The sequence below is a fragment of the Argopecten irradians genome, chromosome 16 (assembly GCF_041381155.1).
Source record: "Argopecten irradians isolate NY chromosome 16, Ai_NY, whole genome shotgun sequence".
Taxonomy (NCBI): Eukaryota; Metazoa; Mollusca; class Bivalvia; order Pectinida; family Pectinidae; genus Argopecten; species Argopecten irradians.
In genome coordinates, this window is record NC_091149.1 from 18,313,014 (window position 1) to 18,337,773 (window position 24,760).

The 24,760-nt window shown below is 32.1% G+C and overlaps 1 protein-coding gene across 1 annotated transcript; it reads right to left on the minus strand.

Moving 5' to 3' along the window:
- Positions 1-3,355: 3,355 nt before the first annotated feature.
- On the minus strand, positions 3,356-23,158 carry LOC138310220 (kinesin-like protein KIF9). Its single transcript, XM_069251337.1, has 20 exons — positions 23,082-23,158; positions 21,308-21,475; positions 20,222-20,387; positions 19,582-19,735; positions 19,054-19,240; positions 18,620-18,703; positions 16,707-16,799; positions 15,319-15,531; positions 12,449-12,526; positions 11,916-11,984; positions 11,425-11,529; positions 11,101-11,156; positions 10,091-10,181; positions 8,949-9,121; positions 8,335-8,588; positions 7,954-8,076; positions 7,494-7,673; positions 6,631-6,749; positions 5,927-6,031; positions 3,356-5,361 (listed from the first exon to the last, which is right to left on the minus strand). Exons 2-20 carry the CDS (start codon positions 21,461-21,463, stop codon positions 5,245-5,247), a joined length of 2,523 nt encoding a protein of 840 aa, XP_069107438.1. The 5' UTR covers positions 21,464-21,475; positions 23,082-23,158; the 3' UTR covers positions 3,356-5,244.
- Positions 23,159-24,760: the final 1,602 nt, after the last annotated feature.

A 24,760-nucleotide genomic window follows, 5' to 3' on the forward strand; every position in this document is an offset into this window, starting at 1 on the left:
TCATAAGATTGGCGTTTGCCTTCACCTCGCAACCTTTGGTTGCTCTTTACGTCCTGTTGACAGTAAGATTCATTGATGTGATAAAGGGATCATTATATCGAATCTGCTATAAACAAAAAAAACTTACAAAGTTTTACTGAAAAACACTTTATTTTTCGTGAGATAAGCATTTTCACGTCATTTCGTTAGAGAGTTCGATCGTAAATTAAAGATTTCGCTAATAATTGTAATAACGTGTATATGTATGCGCGATTATCAGTAAGAGTTCACGAAAATAACGGAGACGCAAAATATAGTTTACGCGAAAACAACATGATATACAGTAATCAGCGAAACAAACTGAGCTCCAGTCCTAAATCATCCTCGACACTCCAGGAATTCCGATCACTAACGATCTCTACACCCCTGGACTATCTAATTGTAAAACTGAAGGCAGCTCAGAGGAACACATCTGAACCAATCACAGTTTAGCAAATATTTCTTGAAGACTACAGAGAGAGAGCGACGCCTAACATCAAAGCCACACAGTCTACCACAGTGTACCGTTATACGCCTCTTTTGATGTACATCAAAGGACTTAATTACATGTTATGTTCTGTTGCCTCCAGATTTACAATGAGATAGTCCAGGGGTGTAGAGATCGTAAGTGATCGGAACCCCTGGAGCATCGAGGGAGGTCCTTAATTAGATAGTCAGTACTAGTATATATATTTAAAATTACAAACGTTGTTGAACCCATATAAGGCTTATATTTACTATATTAGGATATAATTAATCAAAGGAGTATAATATCTAAACTTCTGAATCACAGCACACATATATAGTTTATATGGTGCATATATAGTGATTTAATAATTAAATAATATCTTCTAAACACAAGTGAAAAAGAAAGCCAATTTTATGACTTGATCCCTATTCAGGCCTTGATATAATAAGATATTATGTAAAAATGTACTTGATAATATATTATAACAAAAATGATGTCCTGTTAACTGTTTACGTCATTCTACACAAAGAGAAGTGTACATGTCTATCAATGTAAATGTGATACACCTGTACGTAATTATCTCAGGAAGGATCCCATACCTTTACAATTATACCGGTGCATAAAGGAGAATTGTAATGATGTATAACTGAGGAGAGATAAATATAAAATGCTGAATGGAAGTGATGATTCAAACAGTAGATATGTGTCAAATATTTCAATAGCTTCCTTACATGACCCGGCTATCACGATATCACCGCCTACACCTGTACCCGTTATCTATTAGTCAGTGCACCCGTATTTATATACATTCATCATTTATCGCTTATCTACAGCCTATAACGTATTTACCGTAGTAAGCGCCCACTCTGCTATATAACTCTATTCTGGTTGGACATTATTTACCATTTGAGAATATTTTAAAATTGTACAACTTGTGTAAAATATGTTACACTTTAATAAATGTATCGTTATAAGTGGTACTGGGAGTATTTTGTTTGGTTTGGTTTATTAGAGCCAACGTCTTATTAACTCTATGGACGGCCTCCATGACTGTCTGTGTGTTTTGGGAGGCTGCGGTATATTCGTGTCGTGTTATCCTCTTTATAATAGTTGTTTACCCATTTATAGTGCAGCATCCCATCAAAGATTCCGAATAACACACTAACAGGAATTGGGAGAAGGAGTAAGAGGATGATAAAATTGAATAATTGAAACTTTTCCTTATGCTGTTTCTAGATTATATCATACATATACATAATTGCAAGAATGTTTTTTTTAAGCATTGATGTTCTTCATCGGGGTATGCTACACGGATTCACACAGTTTGCAAACAAAATTTCTCTCATACCCAGATGAAGTTAAGAAATAGTGACATCAATGCTTAAATGAAGAAAAAGTATATATATTTATCTGCCAATCAGAAAGTTAATTATTACAGATCGGAAAATCTCAGGTTATGATATTACTGAGATGAAAGGACTAAAAATTATAAAAAAAAAAGCGTTTCTAAAGTATTGCCTTTACAAAACGAATTTAGTTATTGTTCAAAGTACCAACAAACCTGTCGACGACCATCACACCCTACAGAGACCTGTTCACTCTGGTGAAAGGGAGTGATACCCGGCAGCTCGAATTATATATCGATAATATGCATCATATAGAAATCGGAAAAATACAGCTTGTATACACAATGAAAAAAAATCCAGCTCGTTAAGCATCATCCATACCTGAGAGTCGACAATCAGACTGTATACGAAATATAACCTACACAGAGATAGCATTGTCTCTTGTGTGCTCTGGATCTAAAACCGTCCAAAACCTGCTATTTAAGGGGCGTACTTAGCAGTATCTAGTCCTACAGGCCACAGCTCTGCAATGTGCTATCCTCAATATTCAACACAAACGTATTAAAAACCGTTGCAAGATTGGTAAAACTAGAATGACCTTTCAACAGCTAAGGTTGATTTCCCCCGTCAAGGCAAGAGACATTTGCACATTTGACAGAATTGCTGATATAATATTGATTCAATACATTTTAGAGAGGAATCTTACCTCGGGATGACAATACGGATGTGATAGCAACACAAGAGGGTGATGTCTATTCATATTCAACAGTAATAGAATTCAAGGCGCAGGTAGTGTAGAGCAACTAGTACTAGGATCACTCCCGTTGTCGCTGGTGCTGCTTAGGCAACGGATAACGAATTCAGTGACATTAAGGTTGGTGGTATAATAACCGGATCGTATTGTTAATTTGGGAGATTTATTCATTAGGCATGTTTAAGGCAGTAGTCCAGTTTCACTTCTTTTATTGTATTTTTTTTTTACTTTTGATATCATTTATTTATTTAAGTCCAAATGTTACATTTTAACTCCCTTCTCAGTTGTTCGCTTGGAAAAAAAAAAGCCCCCCCCCCCCCGAAAAAAAGCCCCTTGGGACATAAGCCCCTAGGACAAAAGCCCCTCCGGACAAAAGCGCCTTCTATATAAAATAATTATTTTTTTTCTTATTTTTATTTATTTAAAAAAAATATTTATCTGCTATATGGTACATTTTGATGTTATTAGAGAAGAGTGTCAAACATAACAAAATTACGATCATGGACTGTGGAAAGCTGGTACATTTGAATGATCTACCTGAGATAGTCTAGTTTTGTATGGCATGTGTTTCAGATGAACCAAACAAACATACGCTTCTGTTGTAATAGTTTATGATAAAATGTTCGATTTGATTCATTTGTCGATATTGATATGTTTGACAGGTAGATCTACATCAATTTGGAGAAATTGATGTGAAAAGTCTGATAGATTATCAAAAAAAAACAATTTTTCTGTTGATATCTAGATTGAAAAACAAAACACAAATAATTTCTTTAGTCATATTATTCCATTTAATGCTATCTTCACAGTGTGGAATTGGACTGACAATAAATTCCTTTTAGTTCATGTATATATGTGAACATCCACAGACAATGTCCAACAGCAGAAAGATTACATATATCACAGAAAATGCTAATGTTTCAAAATGCAATAATAGCATAAACATTTTGTTGACATATAAGATTAATAGAAAAATAGACTTATTCTTCACTTTGTCCTTGTTGTGTAAGCTCGAATAAAAGACAAAGTTACGCGGTAAATGGTGAAACATTACTATATTCGTGATGTCGAGTGTTTTCAAGTGACTGATTTTTAAGAGTAACTGAATAAATCACTTTATATTAAAATCAATCTCTGGGAACATTTTATAACAATGATGTTAAAATATACAGCATCCCACTGTATAATACATATAAAATGAATGTACAGGTGTACAAAAAATAAAATTTTCTCATTAATGCATTTCACATATAAAATGAAAGCAAAAAGAAGTAAAATTTCTCTAATTGCATTTTACATATAAAATGAAAGCACAAAGAAATAAAATTTCTCGTTAATGCATTTTACTTATAAAATGAAAGAAGAAAGAAATTTTTTTTTGAAAAAAACCCCAATTCAAATATAAAACGAAAGTGTAAGACCCTAAAGTCAACAGTTATTATGACTTGATAGTTTCACAGATCTATAAATAAATTGGAAGGTGCTAACACTAAATACCGTTACCGTGTCTACCGATAAATATTTCTCATGATTGTATCAGCAGGCAAAGAAAAGAACTGATGCTACTGACAAACAATTTTAACAATCGTATTCAAGATATTTAATGCTACATAATAAAGGGTACAGTAACGTAACCAATATTTTTTCAATATCCCACAAAAATTTATTACAACTAATCCAGTGTTTGCATATTGATTGATACATCAGGTTTTTGTGGGCATAACATCATATTTTGGAGAATAAATTATGACGTAATTTTTACAGGCAAACTAATGATGTTATAATCAATACCTACGCAAAGGGCAGATAACTCTGTTACATACAAAGATGTTCTGAAATAAATTCTACGACGTGTTGATGTTAAATGAAATGAAAATTCCAATTTTTCTTTTCTACAAATCCTTAACACCTTACGTATAGATATATACATTTATAGACATGAAGTTCATATTTACAAGATAAAACTATATACAAATGATTAAATATTAACAAGTATAAAAAAAAATCTTTAAGAAAACATAAAAGTCTTGTTTGTGAATACTGTCTATATCAGATCTCTTCAAAGTTAACATTATTTGTGATGTTTAACAAAAATATCAAATAAATAATGATGTTTTTATCATGGAATTCAGTGTGCCGCGATGTAATAGAATCTTCAGCAATGTTGATTAATTTGATAAAGTCACATGTATTTGTGAACACTTGCAAATAAGTAGATACATTATCGCAAGATAGGGTAAATACATTATATGAGAAAAAAAATGAAACCACTTAAATGCTAATAAAAAGCAATCATATTAAAACTAGAAAAAGGTACATTTTGGTTCTTTCAACACATATGAATAATTTTAATGTAATTTTGCATCAAAAAGGGAGGAAAGATTATCAGTTCCTAGCTATAACGTAGGTCATATGTATGTGAAAGATATGAATGATACATATGAATTCACCTAATGCTGAAGATATCCAGATTTTCGAATAGAAAACATGTTCAAGCTTGATACCCATTCCAACTTCTTACAAATACATCATTCACAGTATATCCAATCAAAGCAGCTCTCTTGGATTCTCGTAGCATTCATCAACCAATCAAAATCATGATCACTGTATTTTGATAAGAGATTTTAAATTGACCAATCAGAAGGGTTGTACCATCTTTATCCCATGGAAACTTGTAACATATTTGGTGGTTTGTTTCGTATTGACATAGTTGGTGTTCCTGGAGATTTCCTGAAGCTTGGTTGTGGCTGTGACATTGCAGTTTCATATGTTTTCTAAATTAAAAATAAAAATAAAATAAAAACAACATTTAATTAATATTCAATTAAATATTCGATATAATCATGCTCTATTTATAAGTATTGATAACTATATATTTTTTTTAAATTAACTTTTATTTTTTTTATATTCTTTTTATTTTTCATTAAGTTATTAATGATAACATCTGCATTAAATATTGTTTAATTTTAACCATTTAACATTTCTACCACTTACTTTCTTTTAAAGATTTTAAAAAAAAAATGGAATGATTGAAGAAACTATCCAAGTACATATAATTATTTCACAAATTTGGGAGACATTTACATGAACATTATCCAAAAATTCTTATCAAAGAAATAATGTGGTTATGATATATGCATGAACATGCATTCAGTCAGTCAATTTTCAATATGTTAAAATTTTTGTCATTTAATCAAAATTAGGGAAAATGTTTAAATCATCAAACCAACTAGCTTCACAATATGTCCTATTTTATGTTTTCAAAAGATTTAAAATAAATCAAAAGATAAATTGAAAAAAAAATATTATTTAAAAAAAATGATGTAAAAAACTACAAACCCTGCGTTGAGTCCTCATCTGGGCATTATAAAAGGCAGCAGAGTCTGGATTATTCATCAACAGCTCCATCTGGAGGCGGTCAAACTTCTCATGTTCATCTTCAGGCTGTTCCAGGGGAGATAATTCAAATCAAATTGATATTTCAATATCACAGTTGTAGTAAATTGCATGAATTGTGATTTACTTTTTCAAAATCGATATTCTATAAAAAATTGATTGCGCCAAATACATTGACACAGTATAAATACTGTATTAGCATTTTTTTTAAAAGAATCATTATGGGATTGATCAAATAATAAAAAAAAAACATGCAGGTACTATTGTATGGTTTCTCAAATGCAAGAATAATGAATCTCAAAGTCATTTTAAAAAAGGTCTGCTTTGAATTTTTAAGAGAGGAAGGTTAATTTTAGTTTCTTAGAGTTGCCTCCCCTTAAATGTTACTCAAAATAAGCTATAAAAGTTTTCTAGATAGTTTAGATATAAATTATGAAAAAAAGTAAATGGTGAAAATCTTGAATAAAGTAAGGGTGGTGTAAAAATGTTTTCAAAATTAAAATACTTCTAATACAGCAAAACAGTGTGAGAACCATGAAAATACCTTGTTTTTATAAAATACCATGATTTATTGAATAATTTTTTTTTTTTCTTAGATTAATACATGAAGTTCCTTGATAACCAAGATACAATAGTAAAAGACTTACGATGGAGCTAGGATTAAAGGGAAGCTGTACTCCAGGTCGAACTCCATGACCATGAGCTTGGCTAGTCTGGTTCTCCTCAGAAGGACCGACGAAACTCTCCGAGTACCAATTGTCAAACTCTGTAGTGAAGAAAAATGTATCGGTTATTTATTATTGAATTGAAGTTTAAAGGCGTGTTTTTATTTGATTTCTGTTTTTCACATACCCTAAGTTCATATGATATTTTATCATTGTTGTTATTTGATCTGATCCAATAAGCATCCCTATACCTACAAACCTGTTTGAGGCCACTTATCTTAAACATATTTAAAAAATGAATGTCATTTACTTCATTTCTTTTACAAATTAATTTGTGGCTTACCGTATTCAACCCAATAAGTACCCAGGGCGCTTAAAAAAACTGAAGCAAATCTGGGGGTGCTTAATAGAAATAAATTTGAACTTGCCTTTCATAAAATTATTCTACAAAGTAAGCCATAAATCAATTTGCGAAAGAAATTGGTAAGAAAAGCAAAAAAGTTTTCACATTTTCAGTCTGCATTTAATTCACAAGTGAAATTGAACCCTAAAAAAGGAGAAGGGCGCATATAGCAATAGGGGTGCTAATTTCGTCAAATATGGTAATTACTTTATGCAATAATTTTGTGAAATGTCTAAATTTTTCTCATAACGCACCTTATAATTACGTCAATTTTTGAAACACCTTTTAAGTGCTTATTGAGTCAAATACCGTTTTAGATACATAAGTTTAACAAGTTTATTCCCAAACCAAAACTTCAACAATTATCATGAGGAGAATACCAAGACCTCGATCACCACAAAATTTATTATTAAATACTAAAAATAAAACAATCTCTGCTTACCCTGAACCAGCCGTTGTCTACACTGTTCTACCAGTTTTTGACAATACTGCACTTCTGCTTTCAAATTCTTCAATTCCTCGAAATCACTCTTGTATTGCATTTTGAAATCTTTTAGCCGTTTGATCTCAAAAAACTCCTCTTCACTAATGATAACATCTCCCTCCTCGTTATATTGTGGTCCTGAATCATAGATAAGAGGAATATTAATTAGGTCATCTTCGTCACAGTAATTAGAGGTTATACATTACTTCTAACCAAGTTAAAGGAATATGATGATCTAAAGCGATTTGCATAAATATCTTTTAAAAGAAAACTCCGATAGTAAAAACAGGATTATTCCGAATCTCGAACCACAACAGACAGATCTTAAGAGAAATATTTGAAAAAAAAAAAAGAATACTCAAGGAGACAATCAATTCACAAGTTATGATAAAGAAAACCTTAAGGGGACACAACTTACCATTATCTTCCCTTTCCATTCGATACTTCTCCAATCGGTCTCGCGTCCTGTCAATCTCAACTTTATTTGAATTCACCTGTCGTGCTAATTCTGCATATGACTGCTTTTTGGAATTCAAAATTTCTAGAAAATAACAACAACAAAAATCATGTTTAAATTTCACAATCGGACAAAATTCCATAGATTTTTAGTAGATAAATAATAAGCTTGACAAATTAAGATCTAATCAATTTTTATTACAGATTATTTCTCAAATAAAAAAAATCAATAAAAAAAAAGATTTTAAGACTTCACCACTTCAGTTAAATATTTGTTAATATGATGTTAATGATATGAAAATTGATAAACTATGTATACCCTAAAGATCTTAAGGAAACTTACGTTTATTTTCAACTAGTACCCTATTGATCTCGCTGCCCCGGTCAGCCTTGAACTCCTCAAAGGCCTCCGTCCTGGGGGGTGGGGTACTAGTTAGGATCTTATCCGCCCTGGACACACCAGAGATACTTGTGGGGGTGGGGGCTTCTCCATCCCTGTCATCTCTCTTCTCACGCTCCGAGGGGTGGGGCGACTTGATATCTCTCTCTCCCTTGGCACTCTGGGATGGACTGCTGATACTTTTACCTCCCACCGGACTGTAAAGATATTTATCATCATTATATCATTTTTTAGTTGATAATGCAGGTTGATAAATAATTATTTAAAACTTTAAATTATTGAATTTTAAAAATGTGGTGAATAATGAAAAGCAAGTTACCCAAGAATTTCTAAAGTCTGTTTTATAGATTATCTTTATATCTATGATACTAACAAAGGTTTAAACTTAGCAATTTCACAGATTGTCTCTCTGGACTTTTCATCAAACAATTTCAAATGGTAACAGCTACATATTAATTAATTTATTGGTCATTTAAACTATAAAAAGAAATCTATGTAACAAATCCACGAGGTTTTTTTTATATGAAGTATAGTGATGTGAAGACAGAAATTCCTACCTCTTGGTGTCTCGTCCAGTGCGGCTCTTTCTATCCTTTTCCCGTTCTTTCTTCTTGAGTTGAACGACAGATGAGGGATCAGCTTTAGCCACTTTAGGGGCCATACCGACCCCGAATCCTTGGCCGTCAGGTTCTCCCACCAATGTCCCATCATCTGTTATAGCTACACCAGCCTGCAAACAGAAAACAGAGAAACTGTTCATTCTATGTTTATCATTCTCATTATTTTAATTACCGTATTCGACCAAATAAGCACCACTGTCCCTATAAGCACCCCTCGCCCTTTTCAGACCTTAATTTAACTAACCTCACATTAAATGCAGATAAAAAATATGAAAGCTGTGTAGGTTTCTTTATTGATATCCTTTGCAAATTGATCTTTGCCTTACTTTGTGCCATATAATCTTATGAAAGGCTAGTCCAAATTTGGTTCTATTGGTCCTTATTTGTTTTAATATTTCAGAGCCCTGGGCGCTTATTAAGTCAAATACTGTATCATCATAGAAAAGCTTCAAAAGTATGGCTGTACATGAAGGTATCAGACAAAGAAATAATCCTATTGTTAAAAGACACAATATATTGTCGAGATTTGCCATTATACATTCTTAAGGTGACCCAATAATAAACAACAAACAAGATAATCGACAACAAATGTCTCTCTACTTTTGGTCCCTCTCTTAAATTGTTAATGATATTCCATCTTTCCTTTCATTTTACAGAGATACCTCCATTGTTGTAATGTATCAATTGTAATGTCGCTGGTTTCTTAAACAAAACTCGCGTTATTTTCACTAAAAATTATGATGTATATTATGCTCTCAAACACATGACGTCACAATCAATATCTACCCGCAAGGGCAGATAACTCTTTAATACAGAAATATAGAATATTAGTGCCAAACAACACTATAGGGCTTACTATTTTTCCCTATTCATCATTGTTGGTCTTACCAGTATTGGGTGGTACATGTGTCTGGGTAAGCAAAACCATGGTCACGCACATTTCCCGATAATTCTCCATCCTACCCCACCCCCCTCCTCTCCCTCCCTCCCTACACCCTCCACCCCACCCCCCTCCTCTCCCTCCCTCCCTACACCCCCCACCCCACCCCCCTCCTCTCCTCCTGCCCCTAGTGCCTTACCTGTTGGGCAGCAGCTATAGCGGCGGGGTCAGTCCTGTCTATAAGGGTAAACTTCTGTCTTAGCCGTTCTTCTACATCCCTCTCCATTTGTCTGAAACACACAAATTGTTAATTATAATAAATAGTTTAAAGATGCTCCACCGCCGACGGAGCATAAATTATATTCATTATTTGAACAGTAATTGGTGTTTAATCGTGTATATATATGTCTAATTAACACAAAAATAATATAAAATACTTCATTTTTGCCATAAGTACATGTGCAATCAGTACTTCATTCCATATAGGGTATAGTGCCACAGATTTTTTTCGGGATGCAATTAATTATTTTTCATATTTCTATCTTGGAGTAAAATTAAAAACTAAAACTTTTCAATGACGGTAATGGTGTAAAGTAAGTAACTTTTGTAACTGAAGAAAAATACTAAATCGCCTGCTCCTGTTTTTGATAGTGAAAAAATACCATTTGTTGGCGGTGGAGCATCTTTAATATGTTCATGTTATAGAAGAGTTTGTTATTAGGAGAAGATTTTTGCTTTCTATGTCCTATCATATTAACAGATCGCCAGCTGTGCAATCAAACCATCCGGATACGGCACATGACATTGTATTTTCTACTGTTTTCTATTACGCACGTTACAACAATTGATACAACATGGAATAGGTACACATGCGTTTACATCTTAAAATTGCAGGGAAAATGATCCCAGTACACCAAGTAGACCAGTACCAAGCGACTACCACAGTTTTCAAACACACAACTTTGGGGTAGAGGACTAGTAGTATATGGTAAGAGATCTTGACTCGTTGGCCAACACAACCCAGAGGTAGAAGATTATATATATATTGGTAGAATTTACTAATCTTATTTACATAATAATCAATTAACAAAATTCTGAAATGATTTCTACTTTTTAAATCTCAAACAAATGTAATGAGGATTGAATTCAGCCTTACAAAATGTATTATTTATAAGCATTTTAACAATTTTAAAAGAAAGAAAAACTTACAGATAAATGTCTTTGAATCCTTCAAAAGTACCCTGTATTTGTCTGATGTTGATTATCTGGAAATACAAATGATTTTAATAAGAATAGGTCAAAAGTACACGGTTCAAATAAACATTACACAATACTACATTTTCTGCAACAAAAGAAATGTACTGATACTTGACTGAACACTGAATTAACCTCTGGAAAGGTCCGATCATTAATGGCTTAAACAAATCTGTTGCTTGTAAATTTAAAATCTATGAGTATACAGTGGTATTCAGAATCCTGGTTCAAAACAAATATAAAATATATATTATGACAAATTTGCCAATCAAAACTTACATCAATATCTTCTAAAGATCCCTCCAAGTAACGCCGAACCTGTTGTCGGATTTCGTACCTCTGTTGTTCAGAGAGAGGCTCATATGTGATTTGTGTCCGGTTTGTCTGTAATAAAGATTATTAGTATTCAAGTTAAAGAAATAAGTCATTCACCCCTAAATTTTCATAATGGACTGGTCTAGTGTTTGATTTATAAGAGTCTAAATGTGTCTTCAGGGGTGAATGAGTTTAGGTATCAGAGCCCGCAGAACCCTTAAACCTCTTTTACTCAAAGCCTAGATTCAAAATTACAGGGGTCAAGGACAGGTAGTATGTTGAGATCAGATACCAAATTTGAAGATAATGAAGTTCAATCAGTCTACTATATTTACTACATACTTACTATAATTAAGAATAATACTAATATCTGTAATTTAACGTAAGGCCGTGACAGTTACCCCAAATAAGTGATGTTTTTTTTAATTTTCATTTTATTCTCAGTGTATACATACCAGGGTATCGTGCATTGCTAGTTCATTCTTCAGATACTGGATTTCCTTCTGTAACTTCTTCACTAATACCTTAAAAATAGAAATAAGAAAATGTTAAAAACCGAAAGATAACAAATAAGTATATTAAATGTTAATAAATTCTATGATCTCAGTTTGATATGCAGCAGACGCCATTCCATGCTGTGTTATAATTCTTAGAAAAATCATAAACAGTTTGCTTTGTTACAGAGTAAAAGAAATTTAAAATTTGTGATTGCTTACCTTAACTGATAAATCAATTACTCCACTGATTTTTATCTTATCTAGATATTTCATTACCACATCAGCTTTGATTTAAGTTCAAATGAGCTATTTAACTCACTCAAAAGATTTTAGCTAATAAATTTAACTTAAAAATTACTAGCAAGTTAAATTATAATGGTTGTTTATCATACTTTATATACACAAAAAATGACTACATGTATTTAAAATTATTATCTCAAGGATATTTTGACAAATCAACGATTAATTAAGGAAGATAATAAAATATTTACCGCTGGATCGTAGACCTCGTTAACGGAAGGTTCACTCGCAACACACATCATCCTGGTGGCAAATCGTAAAGTAGAAACCTAGAAAACATAAACATTGTCTAATTAATTTCCAATTATTAAAATTAACAAATTTAGATAATATCTATTAATTACAATATAAGAATGATAAATCCTGGTCTTCAGAACACATTGTAAGTTGATTTCATGGTCACTGTAACATTGATAAGCATATATGGTTGGTTTCATTTATAATGGGGCCGCGGTGGCCGCATGGTTAAGATGTCCTGACGTATTACCACAAGCCCTCCACCGTTGGGATGCGGGTTCGAATCCCAAGTGAGGCAGTTGCCAGATACTGATAGCTGGTTGTTGGTTTTTCTCCTGGTACTCCGGCTTTCCTCCACCAACAAACCTGGCATGTCCTTACATGACCTTGGCTTTTAATAGAATGTTAAACTAATAAAACCAAAATTTCATTTATGCTAGAATTAACATTTAACTTTGACTTCCGATAAATAACCTTAATTGACACAAAACAGGTTATTTTCTTTCAAATATCCTTTTTACTCCATTGCTTTTAGTAACTACCTTACCAATGATTGGTGTTACAAATTCTGAAATGGACTAAAAGTTCCAAATGAGGAGAAAATCCAAATAATCCCATGAAAAATCATATTAGAACACAGAATGTTGGAGATAAACATCCAACACTTTCTATAAATATTTGTGTTTCTCTTAGTGTTTGTCTTGCTTGATGAATCGCTCGAAGGTTATTATTTGTATCAGGTATCATCTCCATGACAACAGGCTCGGACGCTGCTGTTCATTTACAGAAAACAAAACAGTCAACAATTGTTGATTATCAACCAGATACAATACCTAGATGAAGTTCCACCTATCTGGATCAATAAATCGGCCCACATCAAAGGAAAGGAATGTCTCATTATCAGGAAAAGGTGTGCATGTTCATGAAAATGTCAGACAAGGCTTATGAAATATTAAATGGTACAGCCCAACAAATCGTTAAAATATCAAGGATTTCTGATGTTGAGTCAATCTGTATGTTACAAGGATCCATAGAGACAGTTAGCTAGAGATCTAAATCATTGATTCATTAGCTCAGACTTTTTTTTTAATTATTTTTGTTTTAATATTTATTTATTTGATATATTTGGGTTTTTTTTCTTCTTATTGAAAAGTAACAGATAATATCACATCTTTTTACTACTGCAAACAGAAAGTAAAATATATACTTTGAATGTAGAAAAACTTAAATCACAGGCATGCTTAAATGTATGTATATAGTCTATAATTATTCATAGTTCAAAGTATGTCCAATTACCAGGTTTTTTTTTGAAAATGTGAAGTCATTATTTAGAAGCCTTAGGAAACTAAGAGAGCAGTGTTAGAGAAATTATTCAAATAAACATTTAATTTGCATAAATTCCAAAGATTGAAGCCATTGATTTAAATTTACTAAATATTGATAAAACAGTATAATAACGAAAAGTGGGAATATTTTCTGTATTTTCACCTACATAATACATGTATATGTATGAAAAGTGGGAACATTTTCTGTATTTTCACCTACATAATACATGTATATGTATGACCAATTCAGTTTTTTTTCCTCGGATGTATCAATGACAAGGTATCGGGTGATGGCTGAGTGACCTAAATGTTTCTACTATTAATGAAGGCCTGGAATCAATATGTCATCAATTATTAAAACGTTATTGATTTTCCGCGGCCTAGTTGTCTTTCCTTGTGGATCTTCAATGTGAATTACACCTGTAAATTTTCTAGTGCATGCACACCTGTAAATTACAGGTACAAATGTACTTACCAATAATAAGCTGATTGGGGTCAGATAATTCTAACACATGTATAATGCATCTAATACATACAATTATTATTCATTATAAATTTTAAACTTTGATTATAATTACTATTACTTTGAAAACATATTTCATAGTGAGTATTGGTCATTTCTTATGTATGACAATAGCCAAGTAATATCAATGATACAGTATTTGAATCACATTCATTATTGAAATGTCACAAACACAGATAGATAGAGTGTACAGGAGAATATTTTATGGCATCTAACATATTTTCCATGATTAGTCATTGACAAATGTATTCTGTATATATCAGGGTGATGTGTCTTATATATATATAGTTCTGTAATATAACGGAACGAGAGCTCAAACATGCTTTTTCTGATAATGAGGTCAAAAATAAAATGTAGGTCACAGTAACCTGATTCTTGTATACGACACACTACACAATGAACCTACACACCAAACATTTCGTTCCATTGCCTAAATATAATATATAGATAAGATAATGTGTGGAAGGATGGAAGGACAGACAGACAGAAGGACATATAGACAGACGGACATAACATAAACCTATAGTATAACCCCTCCCCCTCGCCCCTCCCACCAAAGCCCCTGTAAGAGGATTCAGATAGACACACATAGAAATATATGTAACATTCGGCTAAGTTGGTGATACACCTACCGTTTCCTCGAGCTGAGGTACACAATATTACATCCTCCATACTTCAGTGATTACTATCACTGACTTTAAATCCATTCCTTTACTATCTCATAGTAAAACTGGAGGCAGTTCAGAGGAAATTAACTGACCAATCACAGGCCTGCAGAGACTTCCTTTGAAGATTACAGAGAGACGCCCAACTTCAAAGCCACACAGTCAACCACAGTGTACTGTTATACATCAAAGGATCAAATAACCTGTTACTGGTGGTGCCTTCAATTATACTATGAGATAGTCCACGGGTGGATATAACATCAGTGATAGCAACCCCTGGAGTATCAAGGTTGACAACATTATAGACTTACCGTTTCCTCAAGTTGAGGTGACTCGCCCCACACGTTGGCTATAAGCAGTGTGTTACAGCTACCTCCAATGGAATCCTTCAGGCAGTGAGTGAGTTTGGACTGACGGAACGGGATGTGTTCACGACGACGGTCAGCCAGGGCTACAATAACCTGCTCCAGGAAGGTCAAGGACTTGTTGATGTACATGGCCTCCTGCTGAGTCTTACCTTCAGACTGGAATAGTAGAAAACAACATTGTTTGATGTTGATACTGCATGATTTTATTTTACAATTGTACATAATACCGTTTTACTCAACATTATTGCTCCAACCCTATAAGCATCCCTCCCCCTTTTCCAGAGCCAGTTTCATGAACATTCCTTGATTTTAATCAGGAAATTCTTTATCCTAAATTTCCCACAGGAAAGCATTTTAAAAGAAGTTAAGGATTTTTTTTTAAACTTTTTACCTTTAACTTCTATGAATGCTTTCCTATGGAAATTTGTATTACCGTATTTTATAGTGCGCAGGTACGTTTTTGAGTTTCATTTTGGAAAAAAAAAAAAAAAATCTTAAAAAAATATTTGTATTCACTTGATTGATCGATTAAGATATAGACTTAGGTCTCAAATTGGATTTTTTTTTATTCTTACAGCTAAAAGTAATTTGCTGATTGAATAACTCATATGTTATATGGAAACATACATATTTCTAAAAGGACTTCAAAATAAAATTGAAAAAAGTCACATCTTTGTCAAGCATCTAAAAAATGACAAGTATACAAGGGTTGTCTCCCTTGCTGCTTAAATTGACTACAATAATTCAAAATTATGATTTCACTTGTATTTGATATGACAGTAAGTCATCAACATTTCAGTGCATAGTTTTTGTCAAAGATCTACCAGTACATTATACAAGTTAAAAATGACAAGTATGCATGGGTTGTCTCCCCTGCTACCTAAATTCACTACAATAATGAAGAAAAATCATTTAACCATTCCACTTGTATTTGATCTTATAGTAGAAATTATACATTTTCTGTGCATAAAAATTAGTGTCTGTCAAAGACCTATCATTACATGAAAAAGACAGGTATACATGAGTTGTCTCCCCTGCTGCTCTAATTCACTATAATTACTAAAGGATATCTGCACCATTTCAGTTGTAAATGTATTTGATCTGATAGTAAAAATTCAGCATTTGCTGTGAACAGTTTTTTGTCAAAGATTTACCAGTACATAGAAAAAAAGACAAGTATACATAAGTTGTCTCCCCTGATGCTCAAATTCACTATTATAACTAAAGGATATCAGCACCATTTCAGTTGTATTTGATCTGATGGTAATAATTTTGAATATCTACCTTGGTTTTTGTAATTTGATCAGATGGTAGTAATTTTGGATAATTACCTTGGTTTTTCCAAGCCGTTCTGAACCTGCCAGATCCACAAAGTTCAACTTAGATACAGTGTACCGAGCATTTGACTGGACTCTTGACCGTGTCTACATTGAGGAAAATAAAACAAATTAATAAGACATAGTCATTTAAAACTAAAATTTCTGCAATCTAGCTAGTAAATTGATAAAAAAAATCATAATGTATCAATATTATGATTTTTCATTCAGTGAATACAGTATATAATCTATTAATTTCTTTGTTAGAACTTCAATGTACATGTATATACATGTACAAAGGTGTATGTAGTATGTACATGAAATTCAATTAATTTACAAATAGTTATTATAAAAATTGCATTTTTTTTCAAGTAATTAAATGTATAGGCAAGGTGCTTTAGTTTACATGGAACATGTTGAATTCTGGAATCATTAATTTTATTCTAATGTTAAACATAAATCTGAACATACCATTGATTCATGGATTATTATGTAATAGATAATTACTATGTAATAGATATGTAACAGATAATTACTATGTAACAGATAATTACTATGTAATAGATAATTATTATGTAATAGATAATTACTATGTAATAGATAATTACTATGTAATAGATATGTAACAGATAATTACTATGTAACAGATAATTACTATGTAATAGATAATTACTATGTAATAGATAATTACTATGTAATAGATAATTATATGTAATAGATAATTACTATGTAATAGATAATTACTATGTAATAGATAATATATTACTATGTAATAGATAATTACTATGTAATAGATAATTACTATGTAATAGATAATTATTATGTAATAGATAATTACTATGTAATAGATAATTACTATGTAATAGATAATTATATGTAATAGATAATTATATGTAATAGATAATTACTATATGATAATACTATGTATAGATAATTACTATGTAAATTACTATGTAATAGATAATTACTATGTAATAGATAATTACTATGTAATAGATAATTACTATGTAATAGATAATATATATGTAATAGATAATTATATATGTAATAGATAATTATTATGTAATAGATAATTATTATGTAATAGATAATTACTATGTAATAGATAATTACTATGTAATAGATAATTACTATGTAATAGATAATTACTATGTAATAGATAATTACTATGTAACAGATAATTACTAGATAATTACTATGTAATAGATAATTACTATGTAATAGATAATTACTATGTAATAGATAATTACTATGTAATAGATAATTACTATGTAATAGATAATTATTATGTAATAGATAATTATAATAAGTATTAATAGATAGATAATGTATATGTATGTATAGATAATTATTATGTAATAGATAATTATATGTAATAGATAATTACTATGTAATAGATAATTACTATGTAATAGATAATTACTATGTAATAGATAATTATTATGTAATAGATAATTACTATGTAATAGATAATTACTATGTAGTAGATAATTACTATGTAATAGATAATTACTATGTAATAGATAATTACTATGTAATAGATAATTACTATGTAATAGATAATTATTATGTAATAGATAATTACTATGTAATAGATAATTACTATGTAATAGATATGTAACAGATAATTACTATGTAATAGATAATTATTATGTAATAGATAATTACTATGTAATAGATAATTACTATGTAATAGATAATTACTATGTAACAGATAATTACTATGTAATAGATAATTACTATGTAATAGATAATTACTATGTAATAGTAATAATTACTATTTAATTAATATGATAGATAATTATTATAGTATAATAGATAATTACTATGTAATAGATAATTACTATGTATATGTAATATAATTACTATGTAATAGATAATTACTATGTAATAGATAATTACTATGTAACAGCTGTTGTTTTACGTACCTCAATGTAGACAGTAAAAATACAGTGGGACCGAGACGACTGTTTGTTTAGGGAGTGAGCTGCTATTGCTCTGTTGGTTTCTCCCTGTAATAAAAAAATAATAAATTCTCATCTAAAACTTCATTTTCATTGATGTATATGTAACGGTTATAACAAAAATAGGTCTTCAATATCAAATTATGCACTGAAAGGATAAAGAATTACTTCAGTATTGTAACAAGTTAACAAAACAAAAAAATGAAAATCACAAAATTAGAAATTAAAATTTATTACAATAATGAGAATTAATTAAAATTAATTGTAAGCTGATAATAACATTAAGAATTTTCACTTTAATCAATTACATCCGTTTGGGTTTTATTCTACAAATCTTATGAATTTTCTCATATTCCATGTTAAATATCTTCACAATGGGAAATAATTTTTTTTTTTACCTCAAACAGAAAGTTGAGAGCCTCCTCTTCATTCTGAGCTATGTGATGTGACAGACCCTTCACAAACACCCCATCTTGGTTCTCCACTACGACCATCTGTTGTTCTGGGTTAGCCTGGTTCCAAGACTCGGGCAGGGTCGATAGCAAGTCAAACATATTCTCATTGTAAATTTCTAAATAGGATACCCTGCAAAATAGAACAAAATGTGTCTAATATAAATTCAAACAATATTTTGTAATAATTATGCTATTTCAAAAAGTGAATCATTTACCATTATTAATGATAGAATGAAGCAATGACTGAGTGGTTAAGATGTCCCAACATATTACCACAAGCACTCTACCTCTGAGTCCCATATGTGGGGCAGTTGCCAGGTACTGACCACTGATCAGTTGTTTTTCTCTGGGTACTCAGGATTTCCTCCATCAACAAACCTGGCACGTCCTTAAATGACACTTGGTGGTAATAGGACATTAAACTAATAAAAACCAAACCAATACCCCTATTAGTCCAGATAAAGTACCCACCTGACAGTGATAGCGTATTCTGGTCTCTCCTCTATCTCCTTGAAGAGCTGTGAGAGAGCCCGTGGTACAATTCCTCTTTGTTTATAGTTCTCTGTGGCTCCAGTGATTGTAAATGTCTTACCGGCTCCTGTCTGTCCATAACACATCACCGTACCTGTCAAAATCACATCTTATAATATAATCTACACAATGCATAAAAACTAATGTGCATAATACATATTGTACATAACATTATTATAGGTAACGATGATTGGTGAAATCATAGATATTATCTACATAATGAATATGACATATCACTGTTTCTGTGAAAATCATAAATGCATAATATTTTACTATCAAATTATGTATGATTTTCACATCTCATTTTTTATTCTCTTTAGTTACACAGGTATTGAAAAAGTATATGAAATTGTTATTGAAACATGCATGACATAAATACAAAACTTTTTTGATTTACTTCATAGTCAGAACAATGTCAATGAACAATTTTAATAGTGCAATAATATCATATGCAGAAATTTGACTTTAGTGCTGCATGCTACATGGACTGCCATAAAATAGTGTGGATTTCTAACTGAAAAGTCAAAGTTCATTTCTCAGTTGGGACATGTTAAGACCATCCTAGATGGAGAATACTTACCATTATAACCGTCTAGGGCTGATGTTACAAGTTCAGAAGCCACATTTCCAAAAACATGGTCCTGGCTGGCATTGTGAAATATACCATCCAGGCGGAATGACCAGTCCAAAATCTGATTGTTGACCACTCCTTTACGTCCATCCTTTTTCATGTGCACATTGATACTCTGTAAAAAAATAAATTACATCTAGATATATTAATGAACATAATTGAAATGTTATAGTAATTTCTTATCTCTTTTAAAATAACCCTTGAACAAAAGAATTAATGCTTGATCCTGAAATATCTTCCTTTGCTAAATATATTCAAAAGTAATATGAATCATACACACCAAGGGAAGAGCGAAGCTCTACTTGTTTATTTCTTTTCTATTTCAAGAAGAAAACATAATTTAAATACAAAAGGATGTACTTTATTCCTTTAACTCATCAAACAAATCTATACTTGTAACACATCAAGTACATGAGCCAGTCCAACAAACTAGACAGTCATTGGGCAAAACAATAACATACTGATAATTTATCTTGCATAATAAAACTTTAACTTTAAACATAACTTAAAATTTGGATTTGAACATTGATTTTCTGTGTCCATGCATTGGCACAGGCCTGGGGTGCCGCGTATGCGAAGAAGAACAGGGAAAATACACATTCCTGTCGAGTGCCCCGACCAGGAATCGAACCCGGGTCTCCGGCGTGGAAATCTACGGCTCTACCGACTGAGCCAAAGAAGCATGCTCCGTCAGCTGAGTGACAGAGACCGTATTTTAACACTATTTACAAGTCACACCGACCCGTTCCTTTTACATATGCGAATCCCATGATTTTGTACCATTTGTTGATGTAAATGTGACATCGGTCGACGATCTCAGTATGTACGTATACTTATGTTCACATACATGTTACTGGAACAGTGCTTTGATTTTTTGACACGCTTTCGCTCTTATTAGAAAGCAAACTCTTACCAGTAAATAAGCATACATATTAAAATTATTCTTCAATATTTTAAGTTTTTGCATTAGTATTTAGATATTAAAAATTTTTTTTTTAAACTTTTTCTTTTTTAATTTATTATCTGTTTTCTTACCCTGCCATCCTGATTAAGTTCCAAACAGTTATGTGCAAATTGTGATGTTGGTCGAATCCTTGCCCATACTTGTACTCGGTTGCTTTTCCTTGGACGTCTCTCTTGGTTACTCTCGCGACTGTAGGCGCTAAGGCCTGTTACCCCCCTGCTGTACATCTTCACACAGACCTGTAACCAACATAAAAGACACTGATGGATAGCATCTTAACATGTTTTTATAGAGATCCTACATACTCTATATATCAGCTGTTTGTACATTACATATGACTGTAGATATTAATAAATTGTCATAAATATCTTCATAAGTACACAAGATATCTCCCAGCAGTACAGTCTTTAAGAGTGCAGCTCTCTGTGAAGCTGAAAACTGCGTAGAGCAAAGCTCTACTATTTAAACCATAACATGTGTGTGAGAATATAGATTCCAATCCATTTCAGTACCACTTGGACTTTGAAATCGTGTCGGGAAAAGTCTCGCACCTCCATGCAGCCATGTTTTAATTCTCGTTATCACCGTGACAAGATTTAAAATTTTCTGTATAAACGAAAAGTGTCATAAGAAATTATTGTAAGTAGACTAGTTTAAGATAACTTCACAAAGACAAGAACGACACAATAAATGTACTGGTTAAAAACTAGATATACTCTGTTTGTTCTCAAGCATCTACTGCACCATCATCAGTGACGTCTTTTCCAATAATATTAGACGTCTGTATTGAGAAACCTCTGATGGGCAATACCGACAATGTAAGAGGTATAGCACTTTTTTAGCACAACGAGACACTTTTGATAATTACATTGTGTCCAATGCCGATATTGCCCATCAGAAGTTTCTCAATAACGACGTCTAGTGTTAACACAACATAATCTGTCTCATGGTGCTTTATATACCTCTTACAAGTTACATTGTTGGAGTATAGTGATATGTCATGAAACCTAATATGTCAAAGATGACGGAACAGATTCCCTCCCATTTTTGATAACATGCTGCCTTTGATGGAAATAAGATTGAAGGAAAATTAAACAATTTCATCTGGATTATTTCAAAATCTTTCTGAATTTTGATATTCTGTGCATGTCAATGAAATATATATGTAATTAATCTTGTAGAAAAAATGTAAACACATATAAAGTTCTGAGGTTATAATCCTGTATTTCCATGTACCTTCGCTATTCCGAGGTTTTGCATTAAATATATCATAATGTATGTATGCAGTTTTATTACTTAGTCTAGCTATATTTCAGTTGTAACTGTTTTTACTTTGCTGTAACGTTACATTTACTTACAACTTACAGTAGCGACAAACATGCATGGACTTTAACTGTTTGATTAAGATATCATATGACATTTACATGACCGTGTTGAACGTGTAAGAACTCTTTCGCTGTACCTAAAGTGAAATTAAATCAACGTTGACATGTAAACTGTGTCTGAGCCGTGCACCCAGGGCAAGAAACTTATTTTGAAAACCACTTGCCCGAATTTAAGATTTCAGTCTAATTTTACCCAAAACAGTGTAATCAACATTAAAACTAGGCAAGTTTACACCAATTTTCTTGCCCTGGCATCCACAAATATGTTTATTGGTGATGATAATCGTGGCTCGATCATTCCGTTTTTGACTAAAAAATCAACATTGGTGACGAAGGAGTATCCGCTTTAAAATCCATTCATTAGTATTCGTTCGTCGCCATTACATAAAAGATGTTGATCGTTCCATGAAACAATAACTAAATGATTAACTAATCGAACGTGATGCATCTTATAACTTACCGAAGTCGTGTGCTCTTAGCTCCTGTAAAATAGGGGGTAAATTTTGTTGACAGGTTGTTAGGACAAGTGACGCATGCGCAAACGGAAGTGCAAACATCTCGTCTGAAACGAGATTCTACGTTACTTCACCTCATAGACGATATAGAGTATTGTTAGCATAGTGAAGACGTAATATGAAGTAAGCTAAGGCCAACGCTGGACTGTCTTTATATTTTAGAATTTAAAAAGGAAAATATTTATTGAAGCTATGTTATCATAGTACCAAAGAATTGAATTTGGGAGATCGTTGCAAAAAGTAGATAAATAATATAAGATCTACTTTTACAAAAATAAGCTAACCATACATGTTCGTGGAAGCTTACTCCAGATCAAATTTAGTATTATTTATTCCTAATTTGAACCATACAACGAAGGCCTTGATAATCTAGACATCATGCATATACAGTAATCAGAAATTTAAATACTTAAATTTCTGCAGTTAATATGTAATGTGTCATAAATCGGCGAAAATATTGACATGTGATTTTTCTTCGGAAAACCACCAGGTTTGATGTGAAAACTATTCAAATGCACAGACAAACATGTATGATAACTTGAATTGCTAAGCATATATTGGTTTTAATATAGGCCCATAGTTAAATTACTGTAATTATGGACTGCTAATAAGATGTTCTTATATGATGTAGTTTAGAACGTGTGTAATATGTTTTGTTAGTTTATAAGGTCAAAACAAAACAAAACAAAAATATTATATCTGTTTAGGGTTACCTGACCGACCCGAATGTTTTACCGCCGACCCTAATTTTTTCCAACTTTTCTACGAGAATAAACAAAAGTCGGGATTTCGATCATAGACTCAGTTTCCTACCAATATTTTAGAGTGAAAGACGCAAGTTAAAAAAAAGTGCTCCCGACCTACCTACCTATTTTTTGCCAATGTAACCCTAAACAGACATTTTTTTTGTTTAATAATGATCTATTAATAACATCCCAGTGATTATTGCGCATGAACACAATAGTACAATTGCGTTCACGCGCAAATATATTTTGTTCATACGCAATACTTTTTTTTTTATTTCGCATGTCCTTTCCCAGCCACACGCAATATTCATTACACACCAAAACTTTTGCGTTCGCACGCATTAATATTGCGTTCGCACGCAAAGTATTATTGCGTTCGCTTACAAAGTGTATATTATGCGTTCACACACAATAACTTTTATATTTCCCCTGTCCTTTCCAAGCCACCGTACGTATAGGATTAGCCCATTGCTGCTATTGGTGGCGACGAATACGATATATAACTATATGTAAGTTGGCAATACTTACTAATAGGAATTTAATGTCCACATTCGGCCAAAAATATGTCTGTTTAGGCTAGGGTTACATTGGCAAAAAATGGTCGGTAGGTCGGGAGGATTTGTTTTTAGTGTCTTTCACTCTAAAATAAAGGCCGGAACCGGAGCCTTAGATCGAAATCCCGACTCTTAATTTTTTCGTAGAAAAGTGGGGGGAAATATGGTCGGGGGTAAAAAGTAGGGTCGGTCGGGTGACCCTAAACAGACATATGCATTTTTTTGCTTTATATAGGTAAAGATGGTTCGTTAGTTTGAACACCCCCCTCTCCCACCCTTGCTTCCATCCTGTGAATATGTGAACATTACTAAAAAGTTCACTGA